This window comes from Carassius gibelio, chromosome A1 (genome assembly GCF_023724105.1).
Source record: "Carassius gibelio isolate Cgi1373 ecotype wild population from Czech Republic chromosome A1, carGib1.2-hapl.c, whole genome shotgun sequence".
NCBI lineage: Eukaryota > Metazoa > Chordata > Actinopteri > Cypriniformes > Cyprinidae > Carassius > Carassius gibelio.
The window spans coordinates 35960992-35979306 of record NC_068371.1 but is presented as its reverse complement, the minus strand read 5'-3'; the positions used below and the strand labels follow the sequence as shown (position 1 = coordinate 35979306).

At 37.2% G+C, this 18315-nt stretch overlaps 1 protein-coding gene across 1 annotated transcript in view; it reads right to left on the bottom strand.

The window, feature by feature from the left end:
- Positions 1 to 18315, bottom strand: part of LOC128019120 (F-box only protein 41-like) — a 38586-nt gene that overhangs the window by 7678 nt on the left and 12593 nt on the right. The window contains exons 3-8 of the mRNA XM_052605173.1: positions 11173 to 11380; positions 8348 to 8421; positions 4517 to 4866; positions 3134 to 3357; positions 1731 to 1846; positions 870 to 1022 (exon numbers count right to left, since the gene is read on the bottom strand). Of these exons, the coding sequence (XP_052461133.1) occupies positions 870 to 1022; positions 1731 to 1846; positions 3134 to 3357; positions 4517 to 4866; positions 8348 to 8421; positions 11173 to 11380 (1125 nt within the window). The remainder of the gene's footprint in view (positions 1 to 869; positions 1023 to 1730; positions 1847 to 3133; positions 3358 to 4516; positions 4867 to 8347; positions 8422 to 11172; positions 11381 to 18315) is intronic.

The window sequence follows — 18315 nt, the reverse complement described above, 5'->3', positions numbered from 1 at the left end:
TAATCAACGTGTTTATTTCTACTCTGACCAGTACTGGCCTTGGACATAATTACAAATAGCTTTCCTGCTAATATATTTATGAATTATTATTTTTTTTTAATGAAAAATGTATGAGTCTACAGCCAGTCAGTCAAGGATGCCTGATCCTAAAATTACGTTTGCATCCATAAAGTATAGATCCAATTTATTACATGATCGCTTATTGAATAAATAACTAAATATACATGAAAAATCAATTAAGAGTCGATACTATTTTCATTAAAGCAATTTAGCAAATTGGTTTCTCAGCACATTGGTCATTAATAGTCATTATATTTAAATGCTTTTGTATTCATTCACAAATATAGTTTTCCCTCCCACCTCAAAGGTTTTGTGAGTAAATGCAAAGATGCTTGGAAAAACCCAAATGTTTCGCAAGTGAACACAAAGCCACTGAAATATAAGTTTCTCATTTTACATCCTTTTAGGGCCTCTGTAAAAAAAAAATTGTGTATCTTATAAGATAAAAGTCAATGTTATGACCGTATTCCATTATCATATTATTAAATACTAAATTATATCTAACAGCCAGTCAGTTATTTAAAAAACGTATTTTTTCATCTTTTAAGTATACATTATCCAATTTATTACATGAATGCTTAGTAAATTAATAATTAAATTCATTAGAGTTGATATTATTTTCATTTAAGTTATGCAGTAAATCGATCTCCTGGGGACAGTGCTCATTAAAACAGTTTAGGAGTCATAATACAGAAATATCTTCCTATACAATGATGCAATTGACCGATCAGAGTCAAATATACCTCAAAGTTATGTAATAAAAGAATATATGAAAAAAAAGACTAAATAGTGCTCCCTTGTGGACCAACCTGTATGTGACAGCCTGTAGTGCCCTGCAATAACAGCTGGCCAACCACAGAGAGCGATCGGTCAATAGATTCGGACAATGAGACACCTTCAGAATGAGCAGATTACTGCCAGAAGCTTTCAACAAGGCCTCCAGACCCTCCTCGAGACACCCACTAAACACAAAAGAAAGAGAATCTATTAACACAAGCTATTAACATTTCAGTTTATACCAAATATGTGGGGACTACGGTGACCAGATATGACCCATACGCCAACGTAATATACAGTACATTAGAGGTTTTTGTATAAAGTTGCATTCATAAATTAAATATATTTTGTTTACATTTGTGGTTGCTGCACACAAAACCCCATAAAATCATCTATTCAGAAAACGTACAGTACTTCTCTTTATAGGTAACGTATATGGCAATACCACTCTTGATAAAGGAATATACTGTATACAGCACAGTATGTCATATGTGACATTTTTGTATGGGGACAGGCCTGAATTTATTAGCCTGCAGTGCCATTTGGTACATCGGAGATTGCTTTTTGATTTTAAGACAAAAAAAAAAAAGTATTTCATCAGGTTTTCAACTGGCACTCTGGTTGAGGTGATTTAGCAGAGCAATTAACAGGCTGCTCATTCTGTGCCCTTCTCACGCTGGATCTCTGAACAAGCACTTCACAAGTGTCAGATCGTGTGAGCGAGTGAGTGTGTGTCTGTGTGGTGTGAAAGCGTGACGAGAGGATCAGAGAAGGTAATGAAACATCGGCGAGAAGAGGAGGTGGTGCGTGGAGCTGTGGGAAGGCAGTCGCCACACAAACAGCAGGGTCAGTGTGTTACAGTAAACAGCAGGTGCAGCGGGAGACCGCGTTACCGTGTGCTCTTCAGATACTCCTCCTTTGTCTCTTTTTTGCCCCTCTGCCGGGGTTTGAGGTTCTGGAGGATGAGGGAATGCGTCTGTGTGCACCACTGAGACAGAGTGCACAAGAACTAAACAAACATAGTGAAAGACAGAGTTAGTTAGAGAGCTTGGCCTTTTTCAGGTTTACGAGATACGTGGGCAGCAGATAATTAATGCTACACCGTTTCACATCTCATTCAGAACTGTTGAATGTCTTGCGGGTCAGCAGTACAATGCAGTACATTTTGCTCTCCGCACCATATATACACATCGTAAATATATTATATTATATATTAATTTGTCTATTAACTAATAGACATTACATATTTTTCCCCCGTGCCCCTAATATAACTTTCTATCCTATCTACTTTTACAAAATAAATATTATAATAATAACATATGATAACATAAAATAAAAAAAGACATCATCCTCTAAATCTAGGAAGGGATATTATTACTTATTATTTATAAAATATCACAAGTTAACTTATTACCAGTATAAACCCTTGTGTCTACTATTTCTAATTTTTTTGAGCAATGGACAACTACAGTTCTTTTCAAATGTTTAACTAAAATACATTTAAATATGTGGGGACTACGGTGACCAGATATGACCCATACGCCAACGTAATATACAGTACATTAGAGGTTTTTGTATAAAGTTGCATTCATAAATTAAATATTTTTTGTTTACATTTGTGGTTGCTGCACACAAAACCCCATAAAATCATCTATTCAGAAAACGTACAGTACTTCTCTTTATAGGTAACGTATATGGCAATACCACTCTTGATAAAGGGATATACTGTATACAGCACAGTATGTCATATGTGACATTTTTGTATGGGGACAGGCCTGAATTTATTAGCCTGCAGTGCCATTTGGTACATCGGAAATTGCTTTTTGATTTTAAGAAGTTTACTTATTACCAGTATAAACCCTTTTGTCTACTATTTCTAATTTTTTTGAGCAATGGACAACTACAGTTATTTTCAAATGTTTAACTAAAATACAGCACAAGCATATTATTATTAATTATCATTATTATTTAGATAACAATCAGCTCAGAAGTTACTGCATAACAGTAATGACCCTTTTAGTTTTGAGTTACAGTCTTATGAAGCAGTTCTGCCATTTAAACTGTGATAATGTTTGACATGTTCAAGAGAGTAATTGTGGGTAATATGATAGAAATACTTGTCATGTTGTAGTGTTAGAGCAAAACAATACAGACAAATACAATTTCAGGCTGATTTGATTTCATTCACCGAAAAGGCTATGGAGAAATTAAAAGATAAATATATTCTGCAATCAGTCAGTTCTTAAACTGAACAGAAGCACTACTGTAAAAGTGTTTGTGTGGATGGAGTTAAAACCTTTGAGGAGATGCGAGCGTTCTCCAGGAGGACTCTGGTCCACACTGCCGGGTGACGAGCCACAAACTTCCAATCTCGGCAAACCTCAGCTGCCCGCAGGAGTGTCTTCATATCCAGGTAGGTAAAGATGCAGAAGAGAGCGGCACGTATCTTCAGCACCTCAGGACTGATCACCTCGTTCATTTTAGAGGGGCTTTTCTCGTGGCGACATGGCTTGTATACCCCTTCAGAACGACACAAAAAAGAAGAGCTGCATCTCAAAGAGAAGACCTTCAGTACACTGAACTCCACACTGAACATGGGTGAGTTCATTTTTAATCCTTTTACTGGCTGCTTTACCATTTGTGTCCATATGGTGGCGCCTCAGTCAAATAAAAAGAACAGCTATCAGTCTGTTTGCTCTTCTCACGGCCTCCTACAGGTTCTGAACATCTTCCAAATCATGCATTTCTATCTCACAGCTCCAGTTCGACAGACTCTAGGTTTTCTTGAGTCATACACGGTTTGCTTTGAATTCCTTCATTACATAATTTACACAATTTTAGATTTAATTAACTAAAGAATAAAAAGAAAAGAATAAAAAAGGTCATGATAATACGTATTTAATTAATGCTCACCAACAATTATTTATTATGAATTAATTAATTTGTGAAATAAGAAGCTTGTACTAAAAAAAATTGTTAATCCAAATATGTAAAAATAAACTATGAATAAAAATGTGCAAAAATAATAATAAACAATAACAATAATAATGTATACATAAAATAATAATCAAAAATCCATTTATGTTTTAATTACTTTCACATCTGCTAGAAACAAGTCTAGTAAACAAGTAAAGATCATGGCCTTAAGTCACACTGTATAAGGTATGATTTTGTATGAGAGCATATAATAGACTGTTGGTTACTCATTTTGCTCTTCCCACAATGACCTGGAGTCAGTAGGTGGAAAACTGCTCACTGCTCATGGCTTTATGACACACGCTCTCTACTGCTCTCTGGCCTGTGATCCTGACAGCAGTTGAATTCATGTGACCTAATTTTCCTCAGCCGGCGTCCTGGTCCTCTGACCCGACTATACCATCATTATTTGGAGAGTGGGTACTGTGGCCTCTGGCACGACAAAGTGGTCAACAAACTGATAACACACAAACTTACATCTTGCAAAATGACATTTGAAACCAGCGCAGCATTTGCTACAGACCTGCTCTTTTCTGCCTGCCCCAGATTGTGACTGGCGAGCCAAAAATGGCATTAACATATATGCCTCTGAAATTGTGTTCTTTGGTAAATGAACCATGTTCTTCCATGAACATTTAGAAATACAAAATAAACCCAAGGACAAATTCTCCGCCTGTTCTACCCACGCAAGTCAATGACGCACCTGTAGCTAGCCTGTATCCTCCACGGTTCCCCCCGTGCTGGCTTTCTCTCCTGTCTTGCTCCCACATCTCGGCCTCGGACTCGGTGGTGCGGGATCCTACGTCAGACACGTCGCCCTCCTCTCCCTCTGTGCTATTCCGGTACGGCCGGCGCTGCCAGTTCTGGATGGCCTGTTTACGGAGACCCCAGCTGCGAGAAGCAACCCTTTCATACCCTCCACCTCCTTCTCCTAGCCGGCACTGGACGTGGTAGTATTGAGCATCAGGGCAGTCCTCCAGAGCATGGAGGTCCACACTGTCACTGTCATAACCTCCTGAACCCTGGGACACAGTCTTCCCTCGTCTTGATACGCTGTTTAGGAAGAGCAGATAGGGAAGCATGGAGAAAATCACCGGGACAATACTGTGGTTTATCTGCAGTCATTTATTAAAGGAATTAGTGGACATCTACTGACATAATTGTTTACCATGCAAATAATCACTCAAATAAAATACTGCAAAATCCATAAATTTTACCATGAAATGTAGGCCCAAAAATATGCAGAAGATATTCACACAAAACACTAAATGTATCTCAATTTATAATCTTAATTCCTTAAGTTTATTTTTTTTTTAATAATTCAAATAATTCACAAAATTCTTGTGAAAAGCACATAAAAACACTAACAATTTAACTAAAATTTAACTGGAAAATATTAAAAAATAAAAATAGGAGTGGGGAATTTGACCAAAATCTTATTTCACAATAAAGATATATTTAAACTTCACGTCACGATATAAACAGTAAAGCATAATCTCTAAAAATAGACACTTTATACTGTAGCCACAATATGTGTCATCATAACTGCCCAGATCCAATGAATACTATGATGGAATATATATAATACTAAAATAATAATGTATGTCACAACAAGTTCGCATAGCATTTGCTTGATTAGTCTCGCTTCTACTAACTCCCTATTTATTTTGCTATCCTAATTACGCACAATTATACGAGTAGTTGCATTGTCTTATTTGCATTCCATGAGCCAACAAAAATAGTCTTGCCACCCATTTTCTGGATCAAGAACCACCAGCTGAAAACATCTGCTTTGGATACAGGGTTTGTGTAAAAAGAACAGAGTTTACCAGGAAATACGATCAGATCTGTCTAGACAGACTTCCTATAATACACACAGACACACACACCCACTAATTCAGAAAAAAAGAGACTCTGCTAGCTCACTTTGTTGGAAGAAAGATTAATAACTTACAAAGATTAATCTTGCAAATATTATGTTTAAGCCTGAATAGTAATGGGTAATTTCCTTAATTGCAAATGCAAGAGTGGCTTTCAGTTGTTTTCTCCTCGGAAGATTCTTCTTACCACTGAGCTCAGAACACTAAACAACACTAAAGCAAAACTTTTAGAAATGCCATAAACTTTTTTATTATGCACTAGTGTCAGTACTGACTCTTTAAGTACTCAGTAGCTCTATATATTTAAAAAAAAACAAGTCTAGGTTACAGTGGTTGTCAAATTAAATATATATTTAACACATAGCCTGTATGTATATACAGTATTTATGTGGATTCAGCAGCTGGTAGTCAGCATACGACTGCAGTATATAAAAAAGCTATTTAAAGCAAATGATCTGAGGATGCTGTGAAACAATTGGACTAACCAAATTTAGACATGTGAAAGCATTATTCCGTTTTGCATCTTCAATAATTATGTAACTTCATTTTCAAAGACTCAAATAGTTGCATCCAAAATCTACAAGGCTCAAAAATCTCATGCGGGCTTCAGTATTAATGGATAAGATGCTTCTGAACTCTTCCACTATGCAAGGCATTTCGTTAACCATTACAAGTAAAACCAATCAACTCATGCAACAGTTAGGGCATTTGCATGGGGTTATGGGTAAGGGATGTTCTCCTCCAAAGCTTAGCAGGGACCGAATTTCCACTGGGGATTCCAGCCAGACATTTAGTAATTCTCCAGATGTTACAGTTCAAATGCCAACACTGAGATTTAAAGAAGTACTGTGCTACTGCAGTCACTAGTCACTGTAGGCAACCAACTACAATGACAGACTTTCATTTCACTGTGGCCTGAAGAGCAAACGACCCACTAGAGATTACGCTTTTACACATTATCACTTCTTTCACATGTGTAATGTGTAATACATGGCTGGCTATAGCACAGATATCAAAAGCCATATTAAACATAACACGTAATGACTAAAGAGAAATTATATGAAAAGTTTCATGCAAACTGACAGTAAAAAAATAATGACATCTGCAAGAAAATTTGTAACTTTGAGGATAAGTCTGGTTTCGTTATGGTATTATAGAGATTTCGCAATGTTTCAGCACAACTTACATGTAAGATCTATCTATTTGTAATTTTCATTTGATGCTAACAAAATAAAGATGCTGAATATGAAAGCAATGGCTTCCCCAAAGTGTACCTCAGACAGATTTACAAACTCTTTTGCAAAATGGACTGCTGTGGACCTTTGACAGCCATTACTCAAGACTTCAGTGTCACAAGATCCTTCAGAAATGTATTATTATTATCAATGTTGAAAACAGCTGTTTTCTTTGATAAATAGAAAGTTCAGAAGAACAGTATTTATTTGAAACAACCCTTTTTTAACATTAAAAATGTTTTTACTGTTACTTTTTTGATCAATTTATTGCATTCCTGCCAAATAAAAGTGTTAATTTCATATTGTCCCCATATTTTTAACAGTATTATATATGCCACTTCTTTATTTCATGTATTAATAATTGATACATGATGGTGGTTATGTCATAATAAAGGAACAGCAGTGTTCATATGTGGTCCGCTATTTCAAGCCTCTCTCGTCTGAATCATGAGCAAGACCTGTGGAGTCTGTGATGTCAACTTAGGGACAGCAGACTCCGGGCAAACCCACACTGCTCCTTCCTTCCCATCAGTGCACCAAATGGTTTGATATGGCCCATGCGTAGATGCACACACACAACAGATGGATAGTGATGTCTCATTCACAGATCAGAACCTTGTCAAAAGAGCTGCCACAGAAAGGTTATGGTATGTTAGGTGAAATCGCATGAGAAGAAGAAGATCTAAAAATGAAACAAAAAACGGAATGGCCTCTTTCTCTCTCACACACTCACACACACACACACACATCTTTATTTCCATTAAGACATTATTGCATTTGTTTATTAAAAGGATACTGTAGTTTAAAGAGAATTCTATCATCAATTCGGTCCAGAATTTAGGTTTTACTAAATTTGGGCATTCGGTCTCCACTATGTAGGCAAAACCTGACCTGACCTGACACACATGCTCTCAGTACACACACAAGAAGTGTTCAGCACTATCCTTCAAGAGCCTTGGCCAATGGTTGTTTTTGGCCTTGTGCTTTTAGGCACTTTAGCTTTGCAACACACAGCAATTTACGTGTGTGTGTGTGTGTCTGTGTGCAACAGGACTCTTTCCGCATATCTTCTGCATGGCTGAGAGATTACAGACTGGTTTAACCCCGAGGCAAATGCAACAATCTAGCGATTATTTCCTAGACACATCCACGCTGACTCCATGACTCTGCCATACTTGAGATAAAACTGCATAATTCTGAGGGCTAAATTTTATGACAACTTTAATACTTCAAAGTCTGAAGAAAAACTACACTTTCAGCATGCTATAAAAGAGATATTCTGGTATCTTTATTAGTGAGTCACTGAATCAGTCATTCAACCAATTTGTTCAAGCAGGTTAATTCAGTCAGGAACAAAACAATTCATTTAAACGATGTTAAAGAATTCAGAATGCAGAATTCAGCTATGATGAGACTTACGCAGTGCTTGGGGAGGAACGTCGATCGGACACTTGGTACATGCCCCTCGATGCCCCAGAGATACTGGAATTTCTCTATGAGAGAAAGAGAGAGAAATCAAGCTGTGTGTGTGTGAGAGAGTGAGAGACAGAGTGAGAAAGATGACATTTCACTGAACACAACTGAGAAACTGCAGCTCAACATTAGCAGGCAAACAGAATCAAAGCAGATAAACAGGTAAAGTAGAAAACTAGGACCAGTCTGAGATGTTCACACATGATCCAGACTACAGAAATGGACCCTATTCACATTTTCGTGTTTCTCAGCAGCAGCAGTTGTCATAGTTGGGTAAACTTCTACTTAATAATGAATGGGAGACTGCCATAAATATATTCCCATTTGCTCAAATAGCAAAAGAAAATGAGTTTTCATGACTTTCAAAAAAAAGGCTAAAAATCAAGAGAGACTGATAACAGCAAACACTCTCGCATTAGCGTTAACTAGTTTTTTGTAATTTGACACAAAGGTAATATAATACAAAGTATGGTGTTATAAATGTATATATATCAAAATACAAAATACTGTAGACCTTTACAATGTGTCTTGAAAAGGGTCCATACAGCACTTGCAGTAACATGTCACATTTTCGTCAGAACATTGATGAAATCACGACTGTATGTTTAAGCGCCACTATTCATGCTTCATGACAAGTAGGTTATGTCTGGATCAACACTGACAGTAATGTTTCAAAACTCCCTGAGTCCAAAATAACAGCACAGCCAACGAGACAGCAGGTTGCTTCGCATCACTGATTACTCATCTTACAAATAACTCATTTGTCATTTAGCTGCTTTTATGTAAATTAGCTAACCGTACACTTATTACACGGACAATCCCCTTGGTGCAACCTGTGGTAATGTGTCTTGCCGAAAGACTCTACCAGGCCAAATAATTGATTTGTTTCCACCAAATTGACTGTCTCCTGACATTTGAGCTCATTTGATCAATTGTGCCAGTTTAACAAATCTGCTCAAAGCCTTATCAAAGGATAATGCATATTTTATATTTTCTGTGTTTTTAAATATTGTGTATAATTGAGTTTATTTCTTTTCAGCAAATCTGCACCAGTGCTATTTTTGTATCATTGATATCCTATAATAATTTTAGTTAATATTGAAATTGATTTTATCTATTTTTATGTTTATATAGTTGTCGTTGTTTTAGTTTATTTAGTTGTAATTATGTTAGTATTTTAAAAAAAAGAAAATTGAGAATTGTTGAAATGAAATACCTTTAATTAATCTTTATTGTATTTCAAGTAACAAAATGGATTGGTTTTATTTGAGTTGGTTTTGTTTTAGTTAACTATAATAATCCTAATCTATGTACATTTTATTCACATTTACATTTAGTCATTAAGCAGATGCTTTTATCCAAAGGGACTTACAATGGAAGCAATCAAAAACAACAAGAGCGCAATTACAGTATATGCAAGTGCTACAAGTCTCAGTTAGCTTAAACACAGTACATAAATAAAAAGAAAACAGATAGACTACAAAAAGAATAGATAGAATACAAAAACATGAGATGCCAAAATGCAGGGAAATATGGGACTTTTTGTTGTTTTTATGAAATACGTTTTTTTCTGATATGATAAAAAACTGTGCCTTTAAATCACTGCTCTAGCTGGTTAGGTGATACACCCAAGAAAAAAAATGGGCCAAGCAAGGTGCCATAACGCTGACAGGGCACTCACACATTCACAAACAGACACTGGGCTTAGTGCCTGAAGACAGAAAAGCAGCACCATTGATCTCACTAGTGGTGGACAGCATGACAGACTGGCTGGAATTGTGGGAAATGCTTGAGGTGACAACAATTAACTCTGCACCTCCATCTTTTTCTTTTTTTTTGCTGACTTTCCTGCACACTGCCTGTCTGTGCTGTAATTAGGCCAAATGTCCTGAATCACAGCGTGCATGCTTCTGAAACACTCTGCCCTTCTTCTGACATCACTGAGTGTACTTCCTTTCCAGATAGTAGGAGACTGGAAGGCTGCGGCTGGCATTTGGGAACACAGGCTGTGTGTGAACTCAAACTGAGTCACCAGTGCTGTATGCAGTACACTATATGAGTAAATGATAAATCTAGATTGCTGTTTCCATGGTGATTAAGGGATCCACCCCCCAATGATGTCAGAGTGTGAGGTGTTAGGGTGCTGCCTGAATGTGCCATTCACTGTCAAAAGAAGCCTAGAAAAGGCAGTGTGAGTAACCGTGCACATATACATGCACACACTGAATTTTTCTAGAGCTGCATGATAAATCGCATGCCATTATCATGCACATCTCATCAGTAAAGCCGGTTCTTTGATTAGTAGTAAATCTCCATCAATATTGCGTTTATAATCACAGATAATTTGTCTTCGATTATGAATTGCGTTGCTTGTCAGTAATCTATGACTCTGTGTATTAAATGCCGCTCCATCTGCAGCAGCATTTATTTGATTGAAAATAAAGTAAAAGATTTATACTGTAAAAAAATGCATGTAAATAATGCTAATACAAATAATGCCGAAGCAGCCATTCCCTTCAGAAATGATTCTAATATAATGAAGAAACATTTATTATTGTCATTGTTGCTTTATATTAATATATATAAATATTTATAAGGAAACTGTGATGCATTCTTTCAGGAATCTCTGATGAATAGATTTTTTTTTTTTTTTTTTTTTTTTTACACAAAACTGCATAACTGACAACAAAGACGTGTAATCTCTGATTCCTCTTAGTACATCACTCCAAAATCTTTTGTTCTCCTTCATCGTTTTCGCTCAGTCATTGTACCTGTTGTCCATTGTGTTTGGATCCCTGGAGACTGCAGTGTCCCAGGCTGCCGTTGGGGGTGGTGGCACAGCTGCTGATGATCTGGAGCTGTTTCTCAGCACGGTCAGCCCGGTCCAACAGCTCCTCGATGAACTGCTGAAGACGCACTTTAGCATTGGCTTCACGTGCAGCTGTTTCCTGCAGGAACTGGTCGATATGGGCCACCTCTCTGAGTGAGGAAGAAAAAAAGAAATGAGAATTACTGTGAGTACTGTCAGTTGCTCTTGATCATTTTTGAATGAGTATGGAGTTTGTTAAAGAGAATTAAGCATGTAGCTCTTAAGATATGGTGGTATTGCGTCACATATAGATAAACCTAATGATGTATCCCTACAAACTGTTTTCTTTTAAAGACCTTAAAGTCTACAGAACATGCTAATTTAAACCTCTCACATCTCGCCAAATTGGAAAAGGGCATTTGATACCACTTTCTCCCTCCCGTTTGTCCCTTTTCTCATTCTTGTTTATCTCCTCTAGAATTCTGCAATTCCCTGGAGTGTGTGTGCAGCCAGTGAAAGCATGACAACTGTTATCTCCGTGTAGGTAATGTCTCAGTACACATAAACACTGGTGTGTGCCTCGACACCATCAGCTCAGCTATTCCAAGCTTCTCTCACATTCACAGTAGATTCTCACACAGTTGGAGTTATTATTTTCATACGTCAACAAAAGGATATTTTGAGATACTGACATCTCGAGTATTACATCAACAAAGGTTGCAAACAATGGCAAAGGCCATAGTGAATAATGCACCAGTCCCTGTACTGAAAGAAGAGGCTTTAAATATCCACATAAATTAAAAGAAGCATTTAATAAACTAGGAAAATGAATGTACCATTGTGGCATTGAGTAAATGTGATCTCAATGCCATTTACTGTATGTAATTGTGTAATCTCAAATATCCTCTAAGTAAATAACAATGATAAAGATCAGGCCCTATTAAATCATCACTGTCAAACAGACTGTAGTCTGCACTGGTTGGAATTAATATTTTTGTGTGGACTGTTCAATTCAAAACAGCTTTTCAGTATCTAATGTAATCACTTCTTGAATGACTGCTTTCTAGTCACTCGACTGCATTCTTACTGTAGTAAAGGTCAACATTGTTTTTGTTTACTCACAGCAGAGAGAATGACAGTCAATCAGCACTGTAAACTAATTACGGGCCCAGTAATGTGGAGGCAGGGAAGAGCGGTGTGTGTTCAGTGTGTGGTATACCATGCACACAGCCGCATACATTACATCTGCCTCTGGCCCTCACTATCTTAAACTGCAGTGAGTTTTCAGTAATTAAAGGGCTGGCACCTAATTTCATGGGTCAGCTTGATAAATCTGTTTATCGTCCCATAATGTGTGGGGGCTTTCAAGTGAGAGTAACACTGTGATCAGTGTGTGCTTGACCCCAGGGAATCAAAAATGAAGTTTTGTGGATTTTAGTCCATGTTTACATAGAGACTGTCTCTATATGAGTATACACATTCATATGCACATAAATGCATTTTTACTAAACTAGTAGTCATTCTCTTGAAAAAAAGAAAAATAAAGAAAAATACAAAAAGTAATGATGACTCATGTTGTATGCAAGGGTGTATGCACATTTTGGGTAATAAATGCTAGTCGGTTTGATATATGCCCCAAATTCCTGTTTTAATAGTTTCAGTTATATGCCACCACCAGCATTTTTTATCGTTTTCACAAAAGTTTAATGGCACCCAAAAAACCTGTTTTATTCTAGCTTCATGCAATCTTTTTTATCAACACTTGAATGTGTTTCATGGAAAAAGCAACATTTTGAACAAAAAAGCTGAGAAAAACTGCATTTTTTGTTAAAGACTACATCTGGATCAGATTCAGAACAATGATCAAAACATATATGGTATAGATCGCTTCCATCAACACATCCAAAGTTTACACGATATACCATGTCCTAGATCTACAATTCATTCTGTAAAGTTAGGCAGTTTATATGCTGTTTTATACATTATTTTACATATGAATCTGCTTAAATACGTGATTGCATGTTTCTTCTGCTACTTCCCCGTGTTTTGACATGGACCAAAACATGGAAAGCCAGAAAATTCTGTCAAAGAACCAAATTAGACAAGGTGTGAACAACAGGTAAATTTGACAACATATGACAAAAAAACTAGGACAACCAAGGCAACAAACAAGGGCATAAATAGAAACCAAGGATACAGGGACTAACATGAACAAAAATGTACAACCGATGACCAAAGAAAACACAGAAGAAGAATTAAATATTAACCTTCACTTACTCATCATTGTGAATGACCACTAATGATCTCTGGTGGTGGCATCCAATCCTCAAATCAGATCGGAAAACTCTGCCTTTGCATATCTCCACAGGTAATTAATGACCTCCGGTTTGTCATTTATTGGAGATAGTGAAAAGGCAGCTTAACCCTTGTCCAAGCAGATGCAGTTATGGGCAAAAATGTTTAAAAAATATCGATATGTACAGGATTAAAGTGAACACAGTTAAGTGACAGAAGAAAGCGTGAACAATTAAGTGGCCGAAGCAACAGGACATATAACAGTGTGTCTCCCGCTGTCTGTCCTAATCAAAACTCTCCCGGTGTAGCTTCCAGTCCTGTAGCTGACTGAAGCTTCTTCACAGTGGAACATGAATGCAAGTAAGACTGCCAGCCCAAAAAGCTAATATCTAAATTCCAATATGCTACAAGCAAAGCACGCTGAAAGACATACCCTGGCTTTCAGATTCACACTGAGAATTCAAACTAAGTACGGCTGTTTGAAAGTGCTCTAGCTTGTGTTTGCTAATAAACGTACCCTTTTCTAATGAGCACAAACATACACATTACCAAGCATGCAACCTTTTTATAACTAAGAACAAATAACTATTTATTAATATCTCAACTCGAGGTCACACCTCTAGGTTCAACTGGAATGTATGAGAGAATGCAGTGTGAATGTAGCGCTGAGAACACAGTGTACAGAGAGACTGAGAGAGTGTGTAATAACCTGTGTGCCTGCTTACTTCCACACAGCCCTTATCTAAAAGCAGCGGATTAAAACTGCTCCGATATGATGCTGCTGGTTTTCAGAAAGATACATTCCCCCCAGAAACCATTTGTGGTTGGACTCCAAGAAGGTCCCATTTGTAATGCCTGATCAAAAACAAATGCTGTTTTCATCTGGTTTGAGCTGGTTGTATTAATCAGGAAAAATATCCAGTTATGCATATGTAGCAGTGGTTATCATAGAAGAGGAGATGTTTTTATTGGTAGACATTAACATTTATATTAAGATATGCTAGAAAAATAGAATAATCAGTCAGGCCTAAGGCATGTAAGATAACCAGTTAGCTTTCTAATCATTTCTGTACATGCAGAAATGCGATTTTCTGTAATTCTGCAATCAAGTCTGTCCGGTTAAGTCAGACATCAAGCGTCACTATTGTGCTTCATGGGATCACAGTGCTTTGTACGATTTGGAGATTTATATGCAGTATCATTGGTAATGTAGTTTTCACCAGGAATTCCACTATTTAATAAGAAAAAACAAAAAAACAACAACAACTTGACATAATGCTGGCTGATGGCTTCAACAAAATAATATACCATTGATTAACAACCTCGTAGCGCACTGCAAGTGTGTTTTTAAAGGTTATTGTTCAAAATCAATTCTCTTACAGAGAAAATGAACAGGATTTTTACTTCAGTAACAAAGTCTGGGGGACTGAATTCTGTGATGGTGCTGCTTAACCTTGCAAGACACCAGTGCAGAGCTCCAAAAGGAGGCTCTCTGTGAACCTCCTTACAAAATGCACAGAGCGTGGGGCGTAGTTAGGCCTGCTCTCATTTTAGAAAGTTGTAATGCTGAGGCCTCCATTTCTTGAGCTCAGCCATCTACTGCGAGCATCGTCAGGCCTCCTCTCCCTACAGAGAGTTATCTTCATAGAGGCCTCCGCTCGCCATAGCTCTGCTAAAGACAGCATCTGTGAGTAGAAGGCTTTCTGTGAACCTCCTTCCAAGATGTCGAGCATGGGACATAGTAAGGCCTCCTCTAGTTTTAGAGTGTTGTCATGCTGAAACGCATTTCATGCCTTGTTTAAAATCCATGTTTATGGTAAGAGCACCATAATCTTGTTGAGGCCTCCGCTCCCCAGAGCTAAACTCAAAGAGTAATGGTGAGTAGTAGTCTCCTTGTGAGCCTCTGTACAAGAGATACTGAGCGCGGGGTGTTGTTAGTTCTTCTCTCGATTTGGAGAGGCTTTCATACTGAGGCTTCCTCTCCTAGAAATCTGCAAAATCTGACGTTAGTGTGGAGTCTTGATAGGTCGCCTCTCATTTAAGAGTCTCCACTCTGCAGAGCTTTGCGGGCCAGTTAACTCTCAGTATTAGGCTCACTCCGAGCCTCCTTGGCCTGAAATAGTTAGGCTTCTTCTCTCCTGTTGCGGCCTTCGTTCTTGAGAAGCTATGATCGCATTACTGGTGCAGGGGTGAAGACTCTTTTGAGTCTTTGACTTAGCTCAGCCAATAAGGCACTCATCCTTTCAGCATGTGTTGACATACCGTTAGCACCCTCTAGGGGACAAATTCGCTTTCGAAAGGGAACATTTCAGGTTACACATGTAACCATGGTTCCCTGATAATAAGGAAACAAGACGCTGTGTCCCTTTGCCATGCTTGAAGCATTGCTGTGTATGTCTCCTTCAGACAAGAAATAGATGATGCATTTCACAGGTGCTCTTTTATACTCTCTGCCACACCAGTTGTGACATCATAGGCTATTGCGCTGTCAAGTTCATTGTTGTGTTTAGATTTATGTTTCAGACACCAGTAGTGCCAAAGGCAATCCCCATAGCTCCCTCTAGGGGATGCAGCGTCTCGTTCCCTATTCTCAGACATTTTCCATGCTGCTTTCAACGGGAACAACTATTGGTTGGCTGTCCGATACATATGACAATATTGCTTTTTATTGCTACAACAAAGAATATTTGAACAATGCACTGGGAGTTACTTAAATTTAATAAGCCATTTAATTCAGATTTAAAGAATGATATTCCATTCATATTAAGTGAGAATACTAATACAAGATATTATGGAATATTAGTTACACAATACAGTAAGAAATAAAATGAGTACAAATGTAATGTGCAAACCTACATCTGCATTTTTTTCACCACTGATAAAATAAACAAAAAAATTATCTACAAACATCAATTAATAACAATCAGTTATTAAATGTATATGAAAGCAAATGAGCTAAAACCACTAACTGACTGCATAACAGGGATGGAAATTAGCACCCGCCACCAGCCAAATGCATGTGATTTTGTGTTGTGTAAACTCGCTTCACCTACTGGCCACCGTGGCGGGTAAATAAAAATAGCATACTGTTTCACCCAGCCAGTGGACAAAAATGTAATTTCCATCCCTGGTGTGTGTACAACACACAATAAGGTGTAATAGCATCCGAAGCAGCTCCGTGGAGAAAAGCGGTCTAAACTGGGCTCGAAACGGAGGCGTTGTTTCCAGTACAGTGTCCCGTACAAGTCTGTAAACACTATGTGATTATCCCAAAAAAATACTGATGCAGGGCATCAGACATGGACAGATGAGAAACAAAGACGTTGCCTGGAAATAGGAATTGAACATCTGATATTTAACTTTCCCCAGCACTAACGCAGATACAATTATTTCAAGTGCACATAAAAATAGCAGCAGAGGACTAATCAGTGACACACTGTGTTCAGAATAGTAATTGATTGTGTAAGGCTGTAAGCAACACACAGTCTCCAGACAATATGAATGATAATTAGATGCAAGTAACAGAAAAAACGAGTGGTTAGTGAGATCAAATTAGAGGAGAGTAAAATGGGGCTCTTGGAATGCTTGGAAGTATTACAGATTATTAGCCTGACTAAATTGCTTCAGTACACACCTCAGAGATGTACATGCTATCAGTCACTTAGCTGAACCTCAATCAATTAACAGACTTATTTATTTGCTTGTTACAAAATGTAAAAACAGATGTTTAGACTAGTGATGAACCAGAAATCATTTTTAATGTACCAAAACCAAGTTTTAATTTAGCTGAAAGTTTATTAAATTTAATCAGGTAATTTATTTAATAACACAAAATTGTTGTATATGAAAATTTTAATTTCACAAATAAAATTGTTTAATGACTGATTTATTGAAAAACACATTAAACAAAATCAATGAGTTCAGTAAAAATATGTGTATGTAATATAGTGCATATTTAGCAAAATGCTCCTCTAGAGTTCTTTTTTTTTCTAGCTAACTAGCGAGTTTATGGACATCGAATGGTTTTCCTGAGGTAAATGTAACATTATATGACATGATGTTTACAAGCTGTTTTAATGACATCTGACCGCATTGAACAATGATTGAGCAATATGAAAAATTTAATTTCACAGAATTTTTTTCAGAACCAATATTATTGCTTAATTTTCAATTTATCACTATACTCTATGACAAGAAGCTCATGTCCTCAAACTATGTCTATCCTGTACATTTCAACATCAGTATGACAGGATAGGTCACAGAGACAGCAAAAAGAGAACACTAGCAGATATTTGTATGCAAATGCATTGAGAGGTTATTATATGAGAGCCCTCTAATGAACCGAAAACTAAACACACACACATAGTATATCAATCTGTAATTCCCACATCAGAGATACTCTGACTGCAAAACAGATGAATTAATCATGATCCACAAAACTAAGTTTGCATAACAATGGCAGCCATGGACACTGGATCTTTCTATTCACATTTAAAATAGCTAAACAGGACATTGTGACAGGAATATAAGGATGATCATTAGTTAATTTGAAGCATGAAAAAAATTGCTAAAAAAAAAGCAACTGTTGCTTTTTGCTAATAAAGCATGCAGGTCTGGCTGGAAAGTTTAATCATGTTTTTAAAAACCTTGAAGATATAAGTCAGTAAATGTGATCAGTGCATATACTGTAGCACACCAAGTTAGAACAGTCTAAAGATTTGTGTTTAGCTTGAAAGCTCCAGAGGAGACACATATGATAGGCAAATGAAGCAAAAATCAGCAATTGAGAGAATAATCCAGAGTCTGCAGA